Source organism: Oreochromis aureus, linkage group 22, assembly GCF_013358895.1.
Source record: "Oreochromis aureus strain Israel breed Guangdong linkage group 22, ZZ_aureus, whole genome shotgun sequence".
Classification (NCBI taxonomy): domain Eukaryota; kingdom Metazoa; phylum Chordata; class Actinopteri; order Cichliformes; family Cichlidae; genus Oreochromis; species Oreochromis aureus.
The window spans coordinates 16575798-16603553 of NC_052962.1; the positions used below are offsets into that span (position 1 = coordinate 16575798).

A 27756-nucleotide genomic window follows, 5' to 3' on the forward strand; every position below is an offset into this window, starting at 1 on the left:
TAACGACCACCGGAGCAGAGGGGGGTTCCCCCTGCCACAGATCAAGCCACCGGGCCTTGAACCTGACCCCTTCGGCTCATCTAGGGCGAGCTTGTCACATTGCATTCCCGCTGGTGCATTGTTGCCGCAGGAGCTCCTCAATGGTTTTGAGGGAGATAGTGTGGCCGTCCATCTAACAAACCTCCTCTCTCCCCTCCCCGATCTCTGCGTGCTCCCGGTTTTGACACAGGAGACAAAACCCGCGGAGAGGACTATGAATGGTAAAGCACCGAGGAGGCCGAGGGAGAGCAAAAGGAGGCGGTGTGCCTTTGTAGTCGGGGAGGAATGCGGAAATGTCCCCGCTCCGTGTCAAACCTCTCTGAAGGGGGTCAGGCCACATTCAGCCGGCGTGGGAAAGCCAGGCAGAGACGGAGCTCACACAAGGCGAGCGAGGCTGCAGTTGCATAGGCCTATCCGCGGATATATGGAAGAAGAAAAAAAAACAGAAGAAAGAAAGAAAGAAAGGAGAAAATCCAAAGAGCGTGGTTCTGGAGGGCTATATCACGCGTTTGCCTTTGTCCTATGACCCCCCTCCCCAATCATACACCCCCTCCCCTCCACACACAAACTTGAAGTGAGAGTGTGTGTGCGCGCAAGTTTGCGTACGGCCCACCACTGCCGCCACCTCCTCCTCCTCTGCTCGTTTTTAGTGTCTGCCTGGGCTGGTATAGTCTGAGGGGATGGGGGGTTAGAGCCTGCACCGTCAACTACCTGTGTGGCCCCGGCATGGAGGAAAGTGGACAGGGATGCATTTGACGGAGCAGTTTTTATCCGACACACGAAAGCGTCCTCAGCGTTATACCGGGCATGCCGACGTTGCGACGTTGTATTGACAACATAAAACAAGGTAAACGCTGAAAGTGGGCATATTTATGCAGATATTTGTGCAAAACAAAGTGTCTTTATGAGCCTGGCAATGCTTGCTTTGCAACCCAATGAGGTTTTAAACGGTGACATGACCAATTCCCCGATTTATTAGAATTTAAGCCATTATTTGGCACACTTTGCGTCCACGCACAAAATAAATTGGAAAAAAATTCGGGAAAGCCACCCAGGCTAATGAAAACACACTTGAAACTCGGATGCGGTGTCGTTTCACACATTTCGAGCCGTTTCGGGCTCGGAAAGCGACATTTAAGGGGTTTTAAATGGATTGTTGCTGTAGGAAGTTCAGACAATGCAGCCACGTGCTCGCAAGTTTGGGTGTCCTCAAAGAGAAACTTTGACAAACCAGCACAGGGAGGGCTGCTAGTTTGATCTTGTTGCTGGCGTAAAACGAAGAAGCGGGTGAAATTTATGCTCATTTTTGCGTGTTGCGTTTACAATTTTTTAAAATCATTTAAGGCAGCTCGTGCGAAGATTACACGAGCTACACCGCATGCGGGGTGAATTATTGATTGCACGAGACAAATTATTGGATGCAAAGCAAGCATTGAAAGGGGTTAACTGGGATTAATTTGAATTATTTTTCACATTAGTTTTATGTTAGAGGTAGGAGGACATGAGCTGCAGTGCGTAATAGGAGGAGGAGTGGAACTTGGGACGCAGCGGTTCTTTTTTTTTTTTCTTTTCATTTTGATAGTCGGAATAAAACATCATGACAGTCCTTTTATTGCCTACCTGGAGCACTCTTTGACCAAATCTGACAAAGATGGTGTCTTCCCCCATCTGTGTCTCCCTGTCATCTAGGCATTGCATGTGCCAACTTTTTTCTCTGAAAATGCCTTTGTAAGAGTCTGGCTCGTCATCCTCGCCCGGGATTCCCCGCAATATTTTCAACAAGAGAAGAAGAAGAAGGGGGGGAAAAAGTTCTGCAAAAATGGACAAAGAAAGTATTGGTACTCAGTATGAGCCTGTGGCCGAGATTGGAGAAGGCGCCTACGGGAAAGTGTACAAGGCGAGAGATTTGAAGAACGGGGGACGCTTTGTAGCCCTAAAAAGAGTTCGTGTCCAGACGGAGGAAGAAGGCATGCCGCTGTCCACCATCCGCGAGGTGGCGGTGCTGAGGCAGCTTGAAGCCTTTGAGCACCCCAATGTTGTCAGGTAAGTGAGGGGTGGGGAGCCAACCTGCTTTGTGTTTAAGAGACAGGATGGAGGGGTGGTGGTGGTGGTGAAAGAAATGTGCATATGAGACTAAGTATACATTACTTCCTTTTTGATGGTCTCTTGTGGCAACTGTGATGGCTCATATGACCTTTGGTGGTAAGGCCTGCTCGCAGACTTGTCTGAAGCTGGTGGCCCTTTTAGTTTCCTGCAGGCAACATAGGCTCCACAACAACACACTGGAGGCTGTCACTATCAGCAGGTATTAGGCGCACACCTGTGCATTCTCAACTTCCTGTTTAGTTCAAAAGCCCGCCCCGGTTTATCTCGATTGGTTGGCACCAGTCACATTTGTCACCTCATGCATATTTCATGTGTGCAAATCTTGTCTTCATCTATAGATAAGATGCAGCAGCATCCTTCGGAAGCGGTGGCTTTCCACTACCCTAGCCTAGCCTCTATTATCGCTGACTTGCAGAATGAAGCGAGACCTGCATGCTTATGTGTTTAGGGGTGCTAGATCCCTTTGATATTAGGAATGGTGAAGACACGTAAGGTTCCATTGGACATACGATGTAGCCGTTCAACATTCGGACTTCACCTTTCTACTAAACACTCATTAGTGTTTAGTCTTTTATGATTAAAGATCCCATCCCTCCTTTCACATTTTGGAATATTTCTAAAAATACTGATATCTTCAAAAAGACACAACACAGCTGAAATTACCTGCTTAGAAATCCAGACTCTTAAGAACACTCAAAATATTTCTCATCCCAAGATTACTGGATACAAGACGTTGCATTCAGTGAAACCCTCAAGTTTCCACGTGACATTACGTTGCCTACTGGATGAGGATTGTTGTAACATTTCTCAGTCATGTTAATTGTTTTGCTTAACAAGTAGTTACCTTTTTTTTCTTAATTTGTTACAACAGAAGCTTAAAAGAAAGACTTAATTTTCCCATTTAAGATGACTCTGTTAGGTATGTGAAACCCTGGCAGTCTGAATCCACGTGTTTGAAACTGGCGATCCTGCGCAGCCATGCTGCTGACTGCTTATTTCACTCATGACGAAAGGGGAGTAGTCAACAACACCATAATCACATGTTAAGACGTGTGCATGTAACGATTTTCATTGGACAAAATCTTTAAAATGGTCTGTGCTATGTGGTATGTACTCAGTTTTGGTTTTTTGGGGGTTTTTTTTGTTTTGTTTTGTTTTGTTGTGTTTTTTAATGGGTATACATGATTTTCCTAAGAATGACCAACCAGGTGCCTCTGGGTGGACACATTTGATCTAGAGAGCCTACAGAAATGTGACAAACAAAATAAAAGCATGAAATAAATAAAAAGTTTAAGAGCAAATCCTTTGAATTTTACAATTAACAATCAAATAAACATCCCGCAATGTTCTGGCATGCATGGAAATGCTGATTATGATTGTGCATCAAGATGGCATTAAAAGATAAAAAGATCTAAGCGACTTTGAAAGAGTTCATTGTAGGGCTACTGATTGCAAACACATCAGAAAGACTCCTCAGCTGGCAAGCCTGCATTTAAATCTAGAAGAACAGCAGTTAATAGGGTTGGAAGTTGTGGTCTACATTGCACATTTAATGAATTATGCATGCAATGTGATATGCCAGGAAAAAACGATGAGCCACTCTTCCTTAGACCGTTTGTGCTTAGTCACCTATCACCAATTACTTAAACAGCAGAGTATAAATCCTTCGTTAAGTCGATATATCCATAGGCACTGGTCTGTATTTGATAAGTGAGCCATGGCTTCTTGGAGTGAAATTTGACCACAAATCATTCTTAAAGATCACCTTTGTCTCGGTGTGATTTCTGTCCCCATGGCAGTGATCCCTTCCAGGATGACCCTTGTCTGCAGGGTTCCAGGGATCACCAAAGGTTTGGGTTTTTAGCCCAACTGAACATCTTTTGGAGATTTTTGCCTGGTCTTCATAATCGCCATCACAACACCAGGTCTTTCAGAAGAATGGTGTCCATCCCTCCAGTACAGTTTCTAAGACTTGTAGGATCAATGTGAACACACATTAAAGCTGTTCCCATGTTGATTTAGTGAGATCATGTGCTGGCGTTTCCATAACTGTGTCATCTCTCTGTAGTTAAACTCTTGTGCCCATCAGTACTGTTCTATCCTATCCAAATGGCCTCGAGTATGACACTTGGCACTATCAATGCCAGTTGGCAATAATGCATGATGTTTAAAAACAAAACAAGCTATTTTTTTTCTAGTTTTCCTTCTGACTGTTTTGCACACAGATGCCATTTTCTTTTGGTTTTTGTAATGACTTTTCACTGAGAGAGCAGGACTCTGATACTGCGTCACATGCTGGCACAAGCCAAGGTCTGACCTTGTGCTTGTTTTAGTCTGAATATCGAGTGCTTTGGGATTGAAGGGGAAGTTCTAAATGGATGTTTTAGAGGCATGGCTTGTGCTCTTGTGACTCTAACAATAATTCCCCAACGTATCAATGAATAATGGAGGATAATGGTTGTGGCTTTCTCTTAATGGGTCCACAGTGGGGGTTTGTCCTTACTGGAAGACGGACATGTAAGCAAGCATTAAAACGATCTTTGGTCAGTTTTATTTATGGTGGAATACGCTTTGCTTCACTAGACACTTTCCATATTATGCAGCAGCATTTGTTTGTTAAAGCATGTAAACCAGCAGATTTTTAAAGCGTCGGAGAAACTCCTCTACCCTTGAGTTTAGCCAACTAGCATAGCCAAGCGGCACAGGCCAGGAAAAGTGCATTGTGGGCCTTCTGTGTGACTCCAGGCAACCCCTGGATGTTTGTAATGAGGCCCATTATTCATTCCATATGTTCAGTGTCTGCTAAAAGCCTCCATTGTAGTCCAACAATCGAGCTGTGAGGGGCGTTTAACCCCAGTGCTTCAGAAGGAGGGCGCCTTCTATTCTCTGACATCATGCACAGTACTAATACCTCTCACTCACTCCTCTGACTCCAGCATGACCAAACCCATTGATTACCAGGTTGTTGGCAAGGACAAATGATGCCTCTCTGGATAGGAGTAAACAAGTTTCCAGGGAGATTTAGTTATTTCTTTTCTGTGCTTTTATAACTGTAGGTAAGTTAAATGAGTGCCTGCATTAAAGAGTAAGATGTTGTCACACTGGATTAATACGATACCTCATGAATATAATGAGTACAGCAATGATCATGAATGAAGCCAGTGAGGTTTTATTTCTTTTTTGTTCTCCAGTTTTTTGGCAGCTTAAGTCAAAATTTTTTCCACCACAGGACTAAATTAGTTTTTGAGGAAAATGTTTACTTTTTAGTTTCCGTCTTCATTACTAATGTAAACTTTCAAACTTTGTGTATAATTAGGGCTTGTAATAATTTTATACTTGTCCATTAGGACAACTCAAAGTTAAAATAAACTCTGAATATTAGGATAACTCAAAATATCTTTTAAACTTGTATTTTTAAAATGAGCAACACTTAAAATTTAACCTGTTAATTTAAACTTTTTTTTTTTTTTTGCCTAAAAAAACTATATTGTAGACTGAAGAAGAGAAAGAAAATAATGGTTTAGTTTTTGCTCTCTTTAACCCCCTTAATGACAACGCAACATGTGCTCGGTGGAGATCCATCAAGGCGCTTTTCGTCTTCTGTGTTGTCACGATGAAAGATGCTGCCTTTGCAGGCAGGCTCCACTAGACGTCCCATAGTGTGTCAGGAGTTGTCATAGTGCTGGTTGAGGAATGCTGCTTGTAGTCCCTCGCTCTTTGAAGAGGACACACTGGATAGATTTTTTTTTTTCTTTCCAGCTTTTCATCAAAGCCTTCCTTGGCAGGTCTACTGACATAATCTGGATGCTTGGCCTTAGTTGGTCGCCTTGGGAAACCAAGGCGCTCGTGTTTAAGGCTCAATAGTCTTAAAGTTTTAAAAGGCTTGCAAAAAAGCAGTGGCCGTAGCTGGAGTTGGTGTTATCATCCCATAGGATAAACCGGGGGGTCCGGATTTATGAGTTAATGTCCCAGCTTTTATGATGGTTTTATTGGAGGATTTTTTTCTCATAACAGTGTTTAAACCATCTCAAAAGACAAAAGCAAGACAATCCTGTGTTTTAAGGCACAAAAATGGACAAGGTATGAACCAACCTGTGGTTTTGGAGTATTGTTACACCCCTACTGATTTCAGCAAGATGATGACAAACCACATTCTACGCATATTACAACAGCGTGGCTCAGTGAAAGAGACCAGGTGCTAAACTGGCTTCCATGCAGCCCAGACCTGTCACCCACTTAGAACATCTGGCACATTATTGAGTCAAATAAATATGACAAAGAACACCTGGAAGTGTTGATCAGGCCAATTTCTGCATCGAGCGAGAATGGAAAAAACTTTTTAATTTCAAAAGTAAAACAACTGAGTGTTAAAAGAAAAGGTCATGTAACACAATGGAAAACATGAGCACTCCCTTTCTTTGAAACTTGGCGATGGTGGTAGATTCAGATTCATTTCTTAGTTTTAATATGAGGGACATTTTTAATCAAAGCTAGGTTGTTGTACATTTTAATTATTATCTTTTTATCTATTTAAGAAAACTGGTTGTGCTTTTGCATTAGCACTTGTCATAGCAGGAAACACACTGACATTTAGCTATCCTAATGACCCTTACCAGTTACTGATAATCAGTGTTGGGAAGGTTACTTTTAAAATACAGATTACAGATTACATGCCCCAAAATGTATTTTGTAATGTATTCCGTTACGTTACTCAATGAGAGTAATGTATTCTGAATACTTTGGATTACTTAATATATTATCATGCTTTTTACAACTACATGAATGTACTATTGCTGTGTGATTTATTACTATTACTGAAGGTTACTCGCCATACCAATACCAACTAGATTTTTAAATCTTAATATAAATGAGTAACAGTAGGGTGGACATTAGGTAAGGCTGCACTTTTTGCAGCGATCTCATGAAACTATTCTGCGCGTATATAAAACAGGTCCGCGGCGCCGAACCATATTAAAGGGACCTCTGGCTAATACGTCAGGTTCCTTGTCGGGCTCGTAGCCGAAAACTAGCTTTACTTTGTTGTCTGGGTCGACTTTGCTGGCGAGACACAGAGAGAGGCGTTGAAAGGCTCCAACGGAACTTATTGTTTCGGAGGAAAACACGAACACGGTGTACAGTTGAGTCCTAATAGCTTACTTACAACTGGACTACACACTGCCCATGAGGCCACATTCTTTAGGGCTATGGCTGTAACACTCTGCCTATTGACTTCATAATAAATAATTTTTTGAACAATAATTTGAAAAAAATATTTCTTCACGTCATTATGCGGACCGCCCCATATGGAAAAGAGATATGAGAGAGAGAGAGAGAGAGATAGAGATAGATATATCTATAAAATGTTTAAATCTTATAAGGTTTGTATCTGTCTTGTGTGAAACTTGTATGAAAAGCATACAAGAGTGAAAACAGATATAAGATCCCTTGAAAAATTATATAAATGGAACTTGTATGTTTTGGATACTTCCTAAAACTATATATGAAAGTAATGACAAAGTGGCCACTTTCATGAGTAAATCATATAAGCCTTATATGATTCACTACATGAAGCAAGCTAAAGCTGGTGCAAGTCTTTTATACGTTTTTCCAATTTCTTTTCCATATGGGGCAAGTAGTGGTGACATGGGCCGCGGGATTGAGACACAGGCATTAGAATAGAATAGAATAGAATGCCTTTATTGTCACTATACAGTTGTACAATGAGATACAGAGCATCTCCTACTCAGTGCAATCATGCTGGGGGGGGCACAGTTCTGCAGTGCTATATACAGAGCCAAGCCATATAGAGCCTCTTAATGCGTGTTTTGTTTGGGTTTCCACCGGCGTGGAATTACCAAAAGTAGAGAGGACATAGCCTAACATATGAAACGGGAAAAGACCGCCGTGTAATCCCTTTATCTCAACAAAGTAACTGTATTCTGAATACCACCTTTTTAAACGGTAACTGTAACAGAATACAGTTACTCATATTTTGTATTTTAAATACGTAACGCTGGTACATGTATTCCATTACTCCCCAACACTGCTGATAATATCTTTAGTTACACCAATGTTTGGTATCACAAACTTCTCATTTAAAATACTTTTATTACTATATTAATAATATATTGTTGTGTTCATACTCTAAAACAAATGCAGTACCCTACTTCACTGACGGGGCATAAGAATCTGAAATCTTAAATTACAGTCTGTTATAGAAGCTGAAAGGTGATTAATTATAGTCTATATAGTAATAAGAGCCTGTGGGTAATATTTGATGTTGTGTACATGTACTCTTACCTTGTGTAGCAGCAGCGAACTAAGCCTAGTGCACCCCCGTTCAATCAATTGTGTTGATCTCATCATCTGTTCTCCTATCCTAGGTTGTTTGATGTGTGCACAGTCTCTCGGACTGACCGAGAAACCAAACTCACTCTGGTCTTTGAGCATGTAGATCAGGACCTGACCACCTACCTGGAAAAGGCTCCTGACCCTGGAGTACCGCCTGAGACCATCAAGGTAACCGCCGTCGTCGTAATGTAGGTTTACACAGGAATGTAAATGCAGTTTGTTTTTTTTCATTTTAATGGTCACTATAAATGTGTGTGTGCTGGCCTATTACACATTATTCCAAGAAAAAAAACGAAGGAGGCTTATTTTAAATATTATTTCTGTTTGAAGTATATAGGAAGCGCCTGGTTAATCTCTTGCGGCTGTAGCACTGGTTGAACACAGCCATGTTTCTACGGTTCTGAGTGGGTTTTCTTGGCCAGAGACGTAGAAGGCAGAGCAGTTCCCTCCAACATCAGAGTTACTGGGGCACTCTGAGGGGCAGCACATGTGGCAGATGGGCTCCAAATTAAAGGATCCCTGCCTTCTCTATTTTCACCCTTCCCTCCAACTTTACACAATATTACAGACACAGAGCCAGTTTTAAAAATCTTCCATGTGTGTCTTTGAAAACAGAGCCCTCTCAGTTGTGTGCTAAAAGTTGTTGAATTGGGAAATGTGTTAAATAAATCCACTGAGCATCCAGTTACACTTTGCCAAAAGGTCGGAAGTAGCTCCTTTCCTCTCTTATGGTCTCTTTCTTTTTTAAAAAAGCTGAGGAATTCGTGTGGGAAACATTAAAAAAGAAAAAAAAATGATCTTTATCGGGTTTCACCCCAAGGTCAGTTGATGTGCCATGAATAATACTGGAAAGGTATATCTCTTTTTTTTAGACAGAGGAGCCTCGAGAGTTTGAAGTGTCAAATTTGAAACGGAGAAGTTCGGGTGCTACGGCAACCGCTGCTCATCACCCCGGGCCTGGGTTCGCTTGTGAAAGCTTTGTGTCGAGCCGCGCTGTCAGTGGGATGCAGTGCAAGCGTAGACGAGTCGGGTAGATCACACCTGAGGCTTTCCCATGACTTTTGCCGAAGTTGATACAGACTGTGGGACTGTGGTTTCTGTGATGTGTGCGCCGATCACGTCTGGCTGCAGATATTATAATACTGCAGCGTTTTTCTGGAAACCCGACGCTTCAGAAATTTTCACAGTCATTATGTGTAGCTACTTTCAGTTTTTGAGTCTGTTTCATCAGAAGGTTAATCCTTATTAGCTAGTCAGTTGTTTTGAGTCCCATGAAGCTGTATTAACTAATTTTATTTACTTTTTTTTAAATAAGCTGAAAATAAGGACATAGCCCAAGGGGATTTAATGGAAGTAAAGGGTGGGAAGAAAGGCCCTTTTCTCTGTTTGATTTAACAGAAGAGTTAGTTTAGCTCATTTAATTTAAAACAGCTCATTAATAATTGTAGTGCCAGTGGATGGAGTAAAAATGTGCAGTTTTATCAAAAGATTGTTGCTTATTAGTCTGGTTAAATGGCTGAACCAATGGTTGCGGATCTCTGACCACTTGTCTCATAGGACTCATAATAAGTGATGAATTAATCAACGAAAGGACTGATTATAAACCCTGAATGACTCAGACTCTTTCTGTGGCGGTGTAGAGGCTACTGCACTGAATACGACTGTAATGAACAAGCGCTCCCCTCTTTTAGTCTCAGACCACGTGTGAAGATGTGTCAACGGTCTGATGTTCACATTTGAAGGCGTGTTGAAACATCTGGACACTGGTACATACCTCCACTAAGAAGCCTGTGTTGTTGTGCTCAGTATTCAAGAAAAGATGAGGAAGTGGTTTGTACTGGAAAGGAAAGAAGACAGAGAAGTTACATTTCGGCCAGCTTTCTTAACTCTGCAAACCTGGCCTGACAATACAAGAAGTAGGCTTACTTGTGGGATTGTCAGTTTTATAAGATGTCAACCCATCCAACCATCCACACTATCTGTGCTTGGCCATATCTGACGTTGGAAAAGTTTGAGGAGGCGTTTTGGGGCTCTGAACAATGTGGCCACCCCTTAAGCCCCCTCCCAGGCTCTGCTTTCTCCTAACAGCTGAGGCCTCAAGGAACAAAAGGACAGCGACAATGCTACAGAGCCAGCCAGGCACCATCCCCTGTTATTGCTAGGACAGTGGACACTCCACAGTAACTCGAAGGGGATCCCCTCCCCCCAAAACAACTCCAGATTTTGAATCCCAGTCCAGACGTGTGCCGCCTGTGCCCATCTGATTAAATGGCAGTCCCCCTTGACTGTGTGAACGTTTCCACCTTTAACCATGAAAAAACATTTACCTTCAACCAGTGGCCCTAAACTCCGAAAGAAGAAGCATAGTTTTTCTCAAACTCGAAGCACCCCACCCTGACCTAGCCTGTCCACTTCAGCCCTCCACCCAACACCACCCACTCAGGCTCGAGACCCACCACATGGTCATTGATGCAAGGGGCCCTCCTCCAGGAATCAAATGAGCTGGAAGGACATCAAGCAGCCAGGTTGCCCCAACCTCAGCGCTCGTCAGCCGGGCGACCGCTTGGGGCTCGCCCACCCTCCTCCGCCACCATCATCCAAGCTTCCACAACTCTATTCTGTGGGTCCATGAAGAAGGGGGAGAAGAGAGGTTAATGAAGCATGGGGAGGGAATTACACTAACGCTAACCGGCAGATGTCCCATATTGTGCCTGGCTACAATAAACAATATGGCTGCCTCTGCTACATTTGCATTAGAAAAGGAGGCGCACTCAGAAAGCCATGTTTTGACTGCTTTTTGCATGGGCTGACTACTTTTTTTCCCTCCCTCCCTGGACCTCTTCTTCTTCTTTTTCTTTTTTTCAGGGTCAGATCTGTTGCTTTTTTGTGTGATTTTTATTTCCTCCTGGCCAAGTTGTTTGTGGAGCTTTTTAGCTTGAAGCGTTGCCAGTTGAAGACAGTTGTGTGAGCCACTTTTCTCTCCCTGCAGCTGGAATCAGCATTGAGGGAGGTGGATCGCTTTGTGCCACAAGTGGCCTTTATACTTTTCAGAAGTTATAAACTATATTTTTGTATGCATAAACTTGATGTTTGCCTGCTGTCAGTGGTTATAGTGACCATGTAGAACGTAGCTGAAATATTTAGCATTACTCAGCTGTGACTCTACCTGATAGTGACGAGAAGATGACACTCAGGCCGCAGAGGCCAAGACTGTTTATGTGTTTGTCCAAAGGTCACACTTGTGAGATAATTAGTGTTTATTAGGAAATGCTGTTGAAAGGAAGCATGGTGAAATGGCTATTTAAAGCACAGAGGAACTGATGGGTGGGGGGGCCATGCTATTGTGTCAGCCCCCCCACCCCACCCTGTATATACACACACAAACACACACACACACAAAATAACCAACTGCCTGCCTCTGTCCTATGGCCCTGTCTGTCTGCTGCCCTCCTCGGGAGGTCATGGCTCAATGGAGATGTAGAAAGGAAGGTCTGTTTATACATCCTGCCTGTCCTTGGTCAGAGGGCACCCACACACTGATGCACCCTCACACAGACTGAGGTGCATACAGTCATGCACACACACACACACACACACACAGATTTGGAAATGGATGTGCTCATACTTACACCAACCCAGGGGGAACATTGTTAGTTTGTGTATACAAACACACACACACTCACATCACTCCCCATCTGCACAGTATTGTGTGCAGGGTGCCCTGTCTCCTCCTCTGTGGCCCGCACAGCAGCCAGCCCCACACTGCTCGCTAATGTTTTCTGCTTCAGTGTGCAGACCCCTTTGACTCACTCACCAGCTGGTCGGCCACTGAATAGAGCTGCGGGCTCAGGTCCATGTCACTTGTGAGGTCTTGGCGGAGGGCTTTTTGGGTTGTTTTTTTGGGGTGTGTGTCTTGTGAGTAGGAGGGAGTATGGGTGCTGTAGAAAGGGGCGTTCAAACTCTCATCGCAAACCTTGGATATTTCTAGACGGTACCCGATCGGAGATCCAAGAGCACAATCGTGGGGATCGTTCTGTCTTTTCGCTAAACAGACTTTCAGCTCCCCTTATACGAAATCTGCTTAATGTCCGCTTGAACACAGACCAGGTAATTGCCTGGAACAAATGGGTCTACTCAGGTGTTGCACCCCCTCCCGTCTCACCTAAACCAAATGAAGTATTTTCAGCAGAGAAGGTGCCTGAAGCTCTTCTGCTGTGTGCTACATGTAAGCGAGGCTAAAAAAACCAAACACACACACACACACTTTTAAGTTGGTATTAGGATTCAACCTGAAATACCACTCCCTCGACTTTTATTTACTTAAACAGTCTTTGCCAAAACTACCTGATCACAATCCCATGGAATGACTTGTTTTTTGTTTACAGGTGTGGCACCTGTTTGAGAGTATTCCTATTTGGAAAGAACAAGTCTAAGCTGGCTTTGTTCATTCCTGCTCATGCCAGTTTACCTTCCTCTTTGTGTCATGGGCGATGCGGTGCCTATGGCTATTTTCTGAGGTCAGCTTTGGGGCATAAAAAGGGGAGAGAAACGAGCGAGTGCCAATTAAATCTAGCAGGACAGCTGCTGAGTAACAGAGATCTGTGCTTGTACAAAGCAGGGGCCTCTTTCTGCCTCTATCGAGTGTGTGTGTGTGTGTGTGTGTGTGTGTGTGTCAGTTATCAAACATCTGCCACAGTCGACGAGAAAAGACGCAGGCCTCCTCTAGTTAACTCCCTCCATACCACAATGCTTTTCACTGCAGGCTGTTGTCACTCTGGCCTTTCGTTGCTCAGAGCGAAGGAGAAATGGATTCAAATCTTTGTAGTTGTGCAAGGTTTTGCAGCCTAGACTTTGTGTGGACAGTTAGCATGAACTGTTTCGGAAGTGACGTTCCAACAGGTCAGACGTAATCATTCAGATGTGTATATTGCAAATGTAATCAACATCCACGACCATCCGCTCAGCCTTTTTTGCCCCGTATGCGTTCAATAGTGCCGTTGCTGTACTAGTCTCATAATTAAACCATCCATTTTTAAACTTCATATTAACTTTATGTCCTTGCTGCCCCTCTGTTTCCCTCTTTGGCTCTTTTACAGGATATGATGTACCAGCTGCTCCAGGGGTTAGACTTCCTGCACTCGCACCGCGTGGTTCACCGTGACCTAAAACCCCAAAACATCCTGGTCACCAGCGGAGGACAGATCAAACTGGCCGACTTTGGTCTAGCTCGCATCTACAGCTTCCAGATGGCGCTCACGTCAGTGGTGAGTTACGGTCTTCATATTTTTAAACGCAGTAGGTCTCATCCAGCGGAGGCCTTCAAAACAAATACTCACAAAACTGTAAGCACAGGGTTTCCCGACTGGATGAGCGCGTCAAGACTTCTCACTATGAAATATGGTGATTTTTATTTTTTTAATTTATTTTCTTCTTCTTTTGAGTTGTAATCACACTACTACTGAAGAAAAATAACCTGGATTTATTGGCAATTAATAAATATAGACCTACTTCTGATCTTATCTTTCAAAGCAAAATATAATAGATTTAATTGGTTTTAACATGTCGGGCTCTCAGCTGGTTGCCATCATACCTCATGGATACAAGTTTTCATGTTTCAATTAGCAGTTTTAGATCTGCACAATGAAAATTCCACTGGGAGTTCCTCAAGGGTCCTTCTTTGGTCCATGACTCTTTAACCTTCACATGCTTCTGCTTGGTACAGTGGTGCCTCGTTTAAAAATTCTAAGTTCTAAAGTTCTAAAAATAACCCACGATAGGTGATATCCGTGGAGTAGTCAGCTTTATTCTTTACAATTATTATAGATGTTTTAAGGCTGTAAAACCCCTCACTACACACTTTTTCCACTTGTCTCAGACAGGCATGAACATTTTCACACTTTTCTCTCTTGTTTAAATGCCCACAAAGTTCAAACCTTTGTAGAAAAATAAGTCCAGTATTATAGAATGAAACCAAAGATCAAACCCTGTTTTCAGGTCCAGAACATGAGAATAGAGCAGCTGCGAGAGAATTCAACATTAATGAATCAATGGTATGGAAGTAGAGGAAGCAAGAAGAATGAGTTGAGTGGGTTTGACTTATCTGATTGTGTCTAGAAGTCCAACTTGTGCGATGGTAGCATCTTCCTCTGCCTTTTGGTGCTACTGCAGGTGCCTTGGACGGAGCAAAACGCTTCGTCGTTAGTGTTGTTTGTTGGGGATAAAGGTTACAGTACAGCACTTCTGAGTCACACTGCTAGCGATCTAAGTTCTATGTAAATTTGACAAGGTGAACGCATTCTGTACTGGACAGGAGACTTGGCACGAGATTGACTGACAATGGTCTACAGCCAATCAGGATGCAGAACACAATGCGCTGGGAAAAAAAACAAAGCATGCAAAATTGCACCAAAAAAAAATCCCCGAAACAGCGATGCTGCAAAAGGTGAACCGCGTTATAGCGAGGGACCACTGTACTATCATAAAAAATAATAATACATCCTACCACTCTCTTGCAGATGATGCACAGCTGTGCTTATTTTGTTCTGATCACAAATGAATAAGATCCGTTGATGACATTTGCTGGAAGCCAGAAACGTTTCTGAATTGAACAGAAACGAGATGGAAATATTTGTTGTTCTAAAAATAGGAGAGAAAATCTGTTCATATGTATCACCACCTTTTCTCAAACACAGTCAGCAGGTTAAAACATTGGCATTATTTTGGACAGTCATCTCAGTCATGTTAATAAAGTCACGGACTGTTTTCTTCCACCTAAATTGATAAAAACTTTGAAAATCCTTCTCTCAAACTGACTTTGAGAAATTGATCCATGCATTCATATCTAGCAGGTTAGACTGTTGTAAGGCTTCATTCATTTATTTATTTACTACTGACTATTAGAATCATCAGTAGAATGACTTAAACTCACTGCAGCAGCTAGAGTCCTTACATATACATGCAAACTTGAACATATTACCCCAGTACTGAAGGCATTTCATTGGTTCCCAGTTTAACAGAGAATTACCTTTAAAATCCTTTGACTGGTTCAGTGCATGTAACCCAGTCAGACCTCTTAGGTCATTAGGTGCAGGTCTTTTAAGTGTTTCCAGAATTAGATCCTAAGTTTCCTGAGGTTCTTTCAGTTCCTGTGATGCTGTTTGGAAACAACCTGCCTGCTGACCTGAAGTCAGTTACAGCTGTAACTACATTCAAAAACCGACTCAAAACCTCTTTATTTTTTCTACAGGGTTTCACTTAATAACTGTGTGTGTGTGTTTGTGTGTTTGTTGTCTTTTATTTATTTGTACAAACCATCCTCGAACATGCACTTTGTAGTAGGATCTTGATAAATTGTGTGTGTGGATACTTCAAACTCATGCCGACGTTGTCATCAAGGCTTTTTGATGGATCCCCCTCCTGACCCCAAAGCCCAACACAAGACACACCGCCTTGAACTTCCCTCCCATCTCCTGAGAGTTGGATGAAAAGCGTCTAATGTGTTGTAGCGGGCACTTACAGGGCATCAGCGGGTAGCTCGGCAGAACAGCGCCAAATGATAGGATTTCTCTGTGTAAATTGAGAGCCAAGGGGCCCCGTGGCCTGCCTCAGGAATCCCTCAGTGGCTGTCGCAGACAGGGATGGAACAGGCAAGGAGAGACAGACACCCCTCCCGTCCCGCTGTCGGGACTTTGATGCCCAACTGCTGAGCTCTGGGCTCTGATGACCAGATAATATATAGAGAGGGACTGAAAAGAGTCTTTGGAAGAGTTTAAAATGAGGAGAGATGAGACTTTCAAGATCAAGGTAGGCAGCAACAGTAGCTCAGTACTTTGGGGTTTTTTTCCCTTTTTAAAAAAACTTTTATTCGAAGCTTTTCTGATCTGCCTGCCTTTTTAGGAAATTTCATCATTAATGTGTCTGGACTTTTTGAGTCCATTGGGATATTGTCATTACCTTATGTTAAGGCTTGGTGAAGGTGAAATAAAAGTATTTTAGCCAACTGTAATTTTTTGACCTGTAGTACTAATTATTTATTCATCTATATTGTATTGGTGCAAGTCATCCTGGAGATATGTCAGCTTTCTCTTACATATAGTAGACTTAAATAGTACTCATCTTGTGATGCTAAAGAAATGTATCTTTCCAGACTCAAGTGAGTTGCGCAAAAACCTAATTTCTTTTTTCTTTTGGCTGAAATATGTCAGAAGGAAAAAGTGCATGCACCTGGATAGGCTGGTGTTGTACTTTTCTGCATCCACCATAATCCACCTTGGGTCCAGGTGACATAAATGTCGAGAAAGCTGAGCTGATAGAGGACGAGCTTTGATTCTGCTCGTCTGTGGCATTATCATTGGTGCTCTTCTCTGTGTGACAGCCAAAGCTGACATGCTTGCATCTACTGCACAGTAACAACTTCTGGTGCTCTGTAGGCATTTTTATGGAGAAATACCATTTCTGATGGTTTTAAAGGCAGTTTAATGAAACAAATCACCAGATTCTTAAAAAAACCCCAAACCCATTAAAAATGTCAAGCAAGCTGACCATCCCACCATGCATGCCCCAGTGACCTTTGTTTACGTTGCCTTCTTAAAGTCCAGATGTGATATTTTCAGACTCTCTTGGCAACAATGTTAGGCATGTACATGAGCTTGGAGTATAAAATGTGTTCTGGTCAGCCAAGTGTTTAGTGGCGACTTTAATAAATAAGAATGGAGGGTGTGTCTGTTGGTAGATCCACTGTGGATGGCATTGTTGTTCAATTTTAAGTTAATAATTAAATTAAATGCTAAGATTACTCAACAAATACACTGGGAGGCATTCACATAAGTGGGCGAAACGCCAGGTAAAGTCTTTGTGTTGGAAACACTGATGTTAACTTGCACTTTCATTATTAAGGCAACAGTTATTGGAAAGTACAGATGAGTTACGGTTCCAAAGGTTACACCTGATAGCTGCTTTTAACTGGGTTAGTCTTTAAGAGGAAAGAAATTCAGTTTGAGTAATGATCGTAGGCCACGCCATAAACATATAATTTCTCAGTATTATAATCAAGGGTAATTTTTTTAGATTAAGAGAAGTATTTCCTCAGTTATCTATCATCCTGATTGATGATTATTCATAGCGCACTAGTAGATGAAGACATGATTAACCATAGAATTTGCATAGTGTTACACAATATTTAGTGTGTATGTGGTTTTACTGAAGATTCGTCTCAAGTAGGTGTGATAGTTTCTTTTCTTTTTTTTTTTATGACTAGACGGGCATTTTTGTCGAGGAAAGAATACTTGCCAGGGGATTCACCTTCACATATGAGCAACAGTTATGAAGTCCCCGAAACTACTCGCGCGCACACACAGAGCAGCACATAACATGTTAATCTGTTTGCAGTCACACTCGAGCACTCATTTCCTTCCTCGGTTAGATTGGGCCACAAAACGAGATGGGGTGTGTGTGTGTGTGTGTGTCTTAGCACATGCACGCGCTGGTGTGGAGCTGCGAGGATGGGGTCTTCGGTTCCAGATGAATGTTCCTGGGTCTGGAATCCCCCTATCAGCCCAACACACACACAAACAAACGCACACACATACACAATCTCCATTCATCCATTCATTGTTTCCTCTTGCTAATAATAAAGCGCACAATCTACACTGTATGCAGCGCACACCAACACACACACACACACACACACACACACACACACACACACACACACACACACACACACAGTGTTTAAGAGGATCTTCCCCTTTGCCCAACAGACCAACAGTTACATATTTAGTCACCTAATGCCACCGTTACTGGTAGACAGATGGGCTTTAGAGAACTGCTGTTGCTTAAGCGAATGAGACTGTTCTCTCTCACTTTCAAAGTGATTCATTTAGCACTTCTAGAATGACAAGATGACTGAAATGAACATTTGCATGAAGTTGTCAAAGAGTCCCTCACTCACTTTTATGGGTTTTTTTTTGTTTTTCCAGTGTTGCTAACTGAAAGTAGCACTGCTGTACTTTCTGCTGATGATTTACCAGCATTGCCCGAACTTCTCTTTTTGTGATGAATTTGCTGCCTCACCTAGCAACATGGTGGCTTGCTAATACACGTGCATTTAAAATTGGGCCATGGAGTCCGGGTGCATGCATGACTGAATATGAGTGATTACCTCCCAACCCAACCAAATCGGCTTCTCGTAGAACGGAGATGGAGAGTAAAAAGAGGGAGAGGGGAGGGAGACCACCCAAAGGGTTGGTGTGGGGGTCCAGATTAGGGTGCCCCCGGCAGTCCCTGAGGGACCGTTGCTTTGTTGATTTTTTTTTTCTTTTTCTTTTTTTTTTTTTTAATGACCCTAGTTTGGCTACAGCCTCATTGTACTGCCTTGAGTGACAGGCAGATGGGAAAAGCTGATGGGTTAATCTGACATAACAGGAAAGAGTGCAGAGGGCTCTTTAAGGTCCTCCTGCTGCCAAAGCACTTGAAGCAAAATAATCTTTTTGGAAATGGGAAGAAGTGTCACATCATTTTAATACAAAACAAACCAACTCACAGAGTAGCACAACGCTTTAACCTTTTCTTGTATCCTAAATGCATAAAGTGACAGAAAACATGTAATGAGATTACTAATGGACTTAGTAAACGCTGGGTTTGTTAGCAGGATGACAACACTGGTAGGGTCTTTATCTCAGAATATGAAGTGCTTTGGGATAACTGTTGTTTAATTTGTAAAACAAAAAGACTTTGCACATAGTCTAGCTTGCAGAGATGCAGTAATTTGTGACTTTTCGGTGTCGGCCCTTCTTCGGGCTCATGGGTTTTGAGAAAAAGAGAAACCATGTTAAACGGGGAGTGGCTGTAAATGTAAAAACTGTCACATTCTTAAAATTCATTCCACTCAGAGTTCAGTTGAACTGTCAAAATTAATACTATATACTACTATATAGATGTTAGTGCTCACAGTGCCCAAGGCAATGTTCATGCAAAGTTTCATTCAGATTGGTCCACTCCTCGAGGCGGGGGTAGGGAACATGCAACAGACTCTCAGAGAATCTGTCATAAATGTGCACATCGTTCATTTTATTCAACATGTAAAATTAATACTCGAGTTCTTTAAGGCCTGACCGCCTTCCGGTGTGACAGCATCCTAAACCCTGCAGGTGACGCATGTCAGCGAACCTAGCAATCATTTGCATCACCAGTACAGTGAGTGAACAGAAAACGTAAAGAAGAATCGATAATAAATTCAACAAAAAGCATCAGAAGAGTGCAAACCTCCGCCAACACGTGGCATAACACGTTTACTTTCAATACACAAACATTTTGTAGGAGTAGGTAATAGATGATAGGTATTTATTTGTAACTGGGCATAAATAACTTGATCTTATGATATTATATTATACTGCAGTACATTTAAGCTCTTTCTTTTGACATAACTTTAAAGATATAGCAGATTTTAAGGTCAGCTTGAAAGAAAGGCACATGTGAAATGTCAAATGTGACACCCCACATACCGGTATCATGTCCTTAATGTTGCAGAGGCCATGAGAAACAGTTTTAAATATCGCATGTGACATGTATTAAATGTTGTGACATATTTTAGATCTTTGTACAATACACATCACATCTAAGTCTTTTCGTCAATTTCGGTAACAAATCATGAAGTTGGCGTGGAAGACCTTCGCTGGATGTAGGCCACATTTTAATGGATTGTTAGCATGACCCCACTCGACACCCCCTACCAAGTTTTATCAGGATTCATTCAAAACTTTTCGACCTATTATGTTAACAGACAGAAAAGCATGCAAATGCTAAACATAACCTCCTTGGCGGAGGTTATAAATTCAAGTAGGTAAATATAAATAAATCTTGAAGACCTCAAGAGGCAGTTGCAATGAAAAGCACATGCAATAGATTCAAGTAAAATATCATACAGCCCCCCCACCCCCCCTTACAAACTATGTATTTCATGAGACCCAGCAGTGTTTTGAAACAGATGGACAAAGTGTTTGTCTGAAGAAATACAGCTTAAAGAGGCTTTTTCTGCACACAAGAGTCTGCACATCAGACAGTTTCCACATGTCAGCACCAACACTAGGCCATAAACATCGGAGCACACAAAAAAAGAGCACGCATGCCTTTAGCTGACAGTCACAGTTTGTAACGTGTAAATTATTTGGCAGAAAGCACCATCACTGCTGGACGTTAGTAAGACCCTGATCTATTTTAATAAAGGCAGAAATCTTTTTTTTTCCTGTCATTTCAAGAGTTTTATTATGGAGAATTTTCCATTTCAGTCTCACAGGATGTGAACTCTAACCATTAAAATAACTACCAAAAAAGGCAACAGGTAGCCTAGTAACAATGAAAACACACTTTTTAATGGTGTCTTGTAATAGCTGTGGGTGGATGAATTTTGAATGTTTAGGAAATAACTAATGCACGGTGGATTTTTGGGCTGGTTATTGTTGATTATGCATCTGAGTGAATCTTTCCCTTCAAACACACCACAGCATCTGCTCTGCCCACTTAGGATCAACAGGATGTTGGTATAACTTCATCTCCTACACTAGACTCTTACACTTTTCGTTAACACTCCCACTAAAGTTTTGGGAAATGGAGCCATTCTAGCAGAAAAAAGTCCTTTTACTCCTGCCTCCATCATCTGAGCATTAATCGATCCTCTCCTGTTTATCAGGGCTCAGTAACAAATCAGCAACTCTGCATAACTGGAATGATGGAAATGGATGCACGTTGAGGAACTCATCTCTCTCTCTTCACTCCTGTGCATTAATGAATGTTTTTATTTAAGCTAATCCCTATTGACCGTATACGTAATGCATGAAACATGTCAGTTCATGTTAAACTTTGAGCTTGAGGAGAAATCCAGCTCAGTGTTTTTAAGAAAATTCCTAACAGTAAGATAAGGGAATCCCCTCAGCTTCATGTGACTCATGCAGGTCAAGTTAGGTGAAGCTTCCAATAAATAACTTCCTGTAACCTGACCATAGGGGTCTTTCCATTGTTGCCATCCACACATTTATAATCATCGTCATACAAGGCTCGATGGGATGATCCCGTGATGCCCGTTGCTTTCCGCTCTTATGCCTGTCACGCGCATGTCGTTGCCGCTCAAATTGAATTTGGAGAACTGAAGGGGAATGCCAGCAGACTTTGATGCGAGCGGTATCTGTTGAGCTCTTGTGTTTTTCTAGTTTTAGCAGAAAAGAAATGGAACGGGCAGCCATCATTTACTGGGAATGACAAGATAAGCTTATTAGTGGTGCAAATGTTTTTTGTCTTGCCTCTGATCTTATCTTACATCAGTGTGCTGAGTGACATGGGAGCCAAAGGGAATTTTATGTCCTGGCTGAATTGAGGCTTACTTGTTTTGAATACAAACACTGTTTTTTACTCATTGCTGCTTTTCTGATTTGCATAATTTTGAATAGACTCGTCTCAAACAATCTGCACGTCGACAGCCACCACTTCCCGTAAAATGTTGGTTGGTGACATGCAGGGGACTGTAACCGTTACCTGATCAAAGGTGTTTTCCCACTTCTTCCCCCCGGTTCCCTCTCGCAGCCCTCCCACTACCCGTACCAGAATAAGACACCCGTATCTCAGACGACATTAAACAAATTGAAACCAGATTTCCTGCCCGTGCTCAAACAGCAGACGTGCTTTTAACACTACAAGACTTTCAAGAAGCAGTCTGACTGTATTCAGTCTGCATTTGCATTTTCACTATGAAAGTGTCTCCCACCTTTGCACCCTCGTTTGACTATGAATATCAGTTAAAATCTGTTGGCGGGAGTTAGCGGAAAATGTTCTCATTTGTGGCATGTCATGATGCTCTTAGAAGATACCGATGATCATGCAAATAAGGTGTGTTGTTCCCCCAAACCAAATGCAATGTTTCAAAAAAAAGCCTCTTTCCAAAACATGCTTTAGGGGCTGACGCAATCGTCAAACTATGTCAGACATCAGCTGTGCACCGCCACTGTTTAACGCAGCAGAGCTCAGAAACATACGGACGAAGATGAAATAACTCTGCGATGACAAAGTATGAAGCAGATCGTCATGTCTGTGAATTTGTCCTCATGCCAAACAATGTGTTTCTGCTCTGGACAGGCAAGAAATAAATGAGAGAGAGAGAGACAGAGGCAAGCAGGCTGGGCGAGGGAGGGAGGGGAAAAAATCCTTGCAGTGCACGCAGGAGAGCACGTGCAGCACTGAATGTGGGAATGTTTAGATATCTCCTCAAACGGCTCCACATGGGAAAAAAGGAAAAGTCATCCTCTATGCTTTGACTGCAGCCGGCTGGAGCAAAGGGGTTGGCCTCAGTTTGACATAAGCAAACACTCGCAGGGTTTCACACTCACTGACACACACATATATGATCAGAGATCATATATGATCAGAGATCATATATGTGCACACACATGCAAACGCACACACGCTCATACTTCTGCACATTGCTGTATTAATTGTTGTTGATGTCTTGGCAACCCTGCAGGTGCAGAAATGGGGGCTACTGACTGGTGCGTGTGAATCACATGTGCACACGCACCAGTCACCTGGATTTTAAAGCCTAGTCTGTACCAGCAGCAGCAAGAGGAATAGGAGGGGGGGGGGAAATTACAGCATATATCAGGAATTTTCCAGTTAATGATGTGCGGATGTGGTAGCACTGGGGAGAGAGAGCCACTGACTGTGCTGTCTTTGTTTTGTGCGCCGAGGGCCCCATGCTGCATTCCTGTACGCTGTGCATACTTTGGCAACAGTCTCACTGCCCCTCGTTTTTTTTTTTTTTTTTTTTTTTTTTCTGTTTTACTGTATACAGTTTGTGTGCTGCTCTTGCACTTTTCTTTTTTGGGCCCCTGTAGTTCTCTCGCTGTCTCTCAGACCCTCCCATAGGCGTCTCTGTCTCAATGGACCTTTTTGCCCCCCCACCTCATTTTTCTTTTAAATCTTCTCCTTTATTTCCTTTCCTGGTCTGGGCAGAGCTATTGTGGGAGGCTGTGAATTGTTCTTTTTTTTCCCCTTTTTTTTTTCGCAGAACAAAAAAAAAGGGAGCAAGAGGAAAAGTGAAGGAGGAATGAAATAATGGTGTTTACAAGATGGCTGACTGCTGAAGCTTCGAACGGAGCCTCTCTGGAGACACAATGCTGTTTAATGCTTATTATTATGACATCCGCTCTGCTTCACCCAAATGTAGCCAGCCTATATACACCGGAGTCTTTACACGTTTTCCTCTGAGGTTCTCTTAGGAAGACTTCAATTTGTTGTGGATTGTTTTCAGGAATGTACTCAAGCCTAAGTGCACTCCACTCTATTCCGGTTGATTCAGCAACTGAAAATTGTGACTTTCGACAATCCTGCTCTTTTCGATTACGTACGTGTGTGTGTGTGTGTGTGTGTGTGTGTGTGTGTGTGTGTGTGTGTGTGTGTGTGTGTGTGTGTGTGTGTGTGTGTGTGTGTGTGTGTGTGTGTGTGTGTGTGTGTGTGTGTGTGTGTGTGTGTGTGTGTGTGTGTGTGTGTGTGTGTGGAGGGCATGTATCACTGTGCAGTGGAGCTCTTTCATCCTGGGCTTCCTCAGTGACAGGGAATGTAAACATGGGCCCCGAGCCAAGCGCCATCAGCCTCCTCGCCTCTGGCGCTGCAGCCCCTTATGACATCAGGTCACTCTGACTGACAGGAAGACGTCTCGAGATTTGAAGAAGAATGGGATGAGGAATGAAGCATGTGGTCTCCTACAGTTCAAAAAACGTTCTGCTAACCTAAAAGAATGACTGACTCTGGTTATTACAGTGTAGGTCCTGTTTTCTAGCCGAGCTACAGTGTTTATTGCTTATTTTGTTACTTTGTGCAACCGCAGCCAATATTTGTGATTCTAACGACATTGGCAAAGAGGCGAGCGTAGGTTTCACACATGTTTAACAAAAGTGCAGACCCTGCACAATATTCAGGCGGACTTTTTGGAGCGCTTTTAAAGAAATGCTTCAGCTCAACGATATTGTGATGTGTGGTATGAGCAGCTTCCATGAGGACATTTCACCGCATCTATTTTTGGATTAAGATTGAAATTGCCCCCCCCCCACCCCATTTCAAGCCATTCTGCAGTAGATTTACTTCAGATTAGAGTTGCTGTTGTTTAGCAAAAAGGCACTTTGACCTTATTTTGAAAGCTACCTCGATAAACTCGGGATTGAATTTTCGGCATCGTGATGGCGTGGGGCGGTGATGGCCAGTCCCAGAGTTCATTGTTAATAATTGTTACCGGATGTTTTATATTTCTGATACAATGGAAAGTTCCCACTTCGAAATGCTGCTTCAGTTAACTGGTAAACACACGGACTAATCACTGACAACAAAGATGCACTAATCTGGGAAAAATAAAGCCCAGGCTGTAATAAACGGATTTCTCCCTTAAAACGTCAAACACATGCTGCAGATGACTTGCATACATTTGTAGTTACACACTCTAGCACAAGAAGGTTCTTGGCACTGAAGCATACTCATCCAAGCTAAAGCAGGTGCTCTCTAACTCGCATGCAAATACTCACACATAGCTCAAACCAAATGCCCCTACTCCCAACCCCACCCTTGATCATGTGCATGCACCTCATTGTCATACAAGTCCCCCCGTACATGCAGCATGCACTGGCAGCACCGGAACGGATGTTGCAAGGCGGACGGGCTTGGAGGTCTGACCTAGGAGGTCTGGAGGTCCTCTGGGGTAGGAGAAGCCATTTCCTCACTGATGAGGAGCCGGGAGGAAAGAGCAGCAGGCAGGGCTGAGGACGATGGTCTCAGCAGAAAGGAATTCTGAGAATGTTGTCCTTTAATCTGGAGTCAGCCTCGTGCACTCACTACATCTCTCTCCCTCGCTGTGTTGCTCTTAGCTTGCTCTGTCTTTTTTCTCATTTGGCTTTATCTGACCACCTCCTGGGTTTTCTGTTTCCGTGCCAGAGGGGAAGAAGGGTGTCAGATGGACGCAGGCAGATTGAAAATGCAAAATGACCGACCCATTTTTGACTTTCCGTTATACTGCGTGCATGAGTTTGCGTGTGTTCATGTAGCCCCTGCAGAAGAGGGAGAGCAGGAGCGTATAATGAGGGCATTTGTGAAGCAGAACAGAGAATAAGAAGGGTGAGAAAGCGAGACTAAGGAAGGAGGAATGCTAACGTGGTCGGAAGAAGATTGGGGGGGGCAAAAGGGAACATTACAAGTGTGGAATGTCCTTTTTTTCATTTTGTAGCACACACGTGTTGTTATAATCATCTCTGTGAAAACAGTTATTTGGTTGTGTGTTTAGGCCTCGACTCAAAGCATTGTAGGGATGAGTGTTGTGTTTTGGTTTTTTTTTTGTTTTTTTTTAAGGGGTTGGATGCAACAGGAGCATTCCATGCATAGTGTCAAAATGTGTGTGATCTAAACCCACTCATGTACACAGTAGGTTCTCCAACTTAAGTCTGGGCTGTACTGCATTTTAGACACGTGTGTTTTATAGACTTACAGAAACAGAGAAATGGGCTTTTTTATAGAGATGAGGGAGGAGGTATGGAGAAAAGGGAGCTGGTGCTCTAAACACTACCTAGTGCAAAGAATACAGATGAAAAAATATGTTTTTAAATATGTGACTTTTTTATGTCTTGAGCAGGAACAAATTTAAGTGTCAAAGATGGAGTAAGGGAAGTTGGAAAGTACTGAAAAATCATCTGCTGTTGGTTTTAGTTTCCTTTATGATGGTCATTGACAAAAAACACAAATCTAGAATAACTGCTGGCTTATCCTTCAGTGCAGGCATGCAAGGCCATAAATACACAGCTACAAAAATGGTTTAGTATTTTGCAAGTGGCTGGGGTGTAATTTCATATTTGAAATAAAGCTTAATACAGCTATCTTCCGGTGTGTCTGCAAGTGCATGCATGTGTTATGTATATGCCTTAATCTGCAGTTGTGGCTCGGTTTTCGAATAACTGCATTTCACTGAGGCGGATATACCCCGAGCTCTAGGTCTGTGGTTCTTCCTAGAAGGCTTTGTGAGAGTGTGTGAGTTTGTGTGCATGTGTGCGTGCGTGCATGTATCTCGGAGTCCTGACTTTTGTATTTGCAGGGTGACAAATCCATGCAATAGACTGAGGTCATATGCATTTGAGCCTGCAACTGCAAGCGTAAGAGGAAGACGTGGAGCGGGCCATTTGTCGGTTAAGCATCTATCCATGTTTAAAAATGGTGACCTGCATTTGAACGTCTCATGGCAATATCTCCATAGGCGACAGATGCAGATATGCTCTAACTGAAGATCGAGCTCAACACTTTGCTGCAAACTTAACTAAAAGATTTTCGAAAAATTTTTAAAATTCCTACAAAAATGTAGCAATGCTGTGTTGAGTCCTGTCCTCGTTCAAAATGAAAGTATGTAGCCCGACTCTATGGGAAGCTGTGCGACTTCCATTCATGATTTTCTTTGAGGTTTCACTGTTCTAAAATTCGTCAATGACCCTAACACTCGGTGTGCTCACTTGGCAGATGCGTGTCTCATTTCTGGTCACGTGACTCGCCCGACGGATCTCAGCCAACTAGCCTCAACTTCCGCCCTATTTCCACTGAAGCAGGAAGTAGAGATGAGAAAGTATCACACATCTGCAAAATGCGGCCCCCGGCTCTATTAATAGTCTCATTCAGTTTAGAAAAAATGCGGCTCAGCTTTTTATTCCTCTTATTGATCTCACTTGTCAGCTTGGAGATTTGCTCACTTGTTCAGTTCACCTCACATATCCAGGACAAGTTCTCGTGCCACAGTCATATATAAAGTGATTTCCGTGGAATTCCTATTCCATGGCCAGATGACCTGGTAATCGATTGCCCTAGAATATTTATTTAGGCTGCCAGTAATGTGTTTAAATCCAGTTGCTCACTACCTGTGACTCCTGGCGCAGCACTGCACAAGGAAACACCTACACTCATGTTCTGCAGACCTTTGCAGACCCTTATCTTCATAGTTGGTAGTTGTGTACATGAACCCGATGGCATTGTCACATATGTAGAACAAACTGTAATCTGGGCTACCTGTGTTTGTTTGTGTTTGTGCTATTGTTGGTCCCTTTAGCTACCACCCCCGGCCCTCCCTGCTGTGGAGAAGACATAACAGAGAAAGAAGTTTAAATATTGAAGTGAAACCGAGTGCTTGAAAACAATGAAAACTGTCCTCTGCAGCCACTGTTGGTGCTTATAATGCATGCATTTTTAATCTTGAACATGCAC

The 27756-nt window shown here is 42.7% G+C and overlaps 1 protein-coding gene across 2 annotated transcripts in view; it reads left to right on the forward strand.

Moving 5' to 3' along the window:
• Positions 1 to 301: 301 nt before the first annotated feature.
• cdk6 (cyclin-dependent kinase 6) overlaps positions 302 to 27756 on the forward strand; it is a 40407-nt gene continuing 12952 nt past the window's right edge. The window contains exons 1-4 of one of the 2 annotated variants that reach the window (XM_031756890.2): positions 302 to 886; positions 1729 to 2082; positions 8529 to 8664; positions 13593 to 13760. In XM_031756890.2, coding sequence (XP_031612750.1) covers positions 1859 to 2082; positions 8529 to 8664; positions 13593 to 13760 — 528 coding nt within the window. In that variant the 5' untranslated portion in view covers positions 302 to 886; positions 1729 to 1858. The other variant, XM_039605638.1, reaches the window with a different exon arrangement.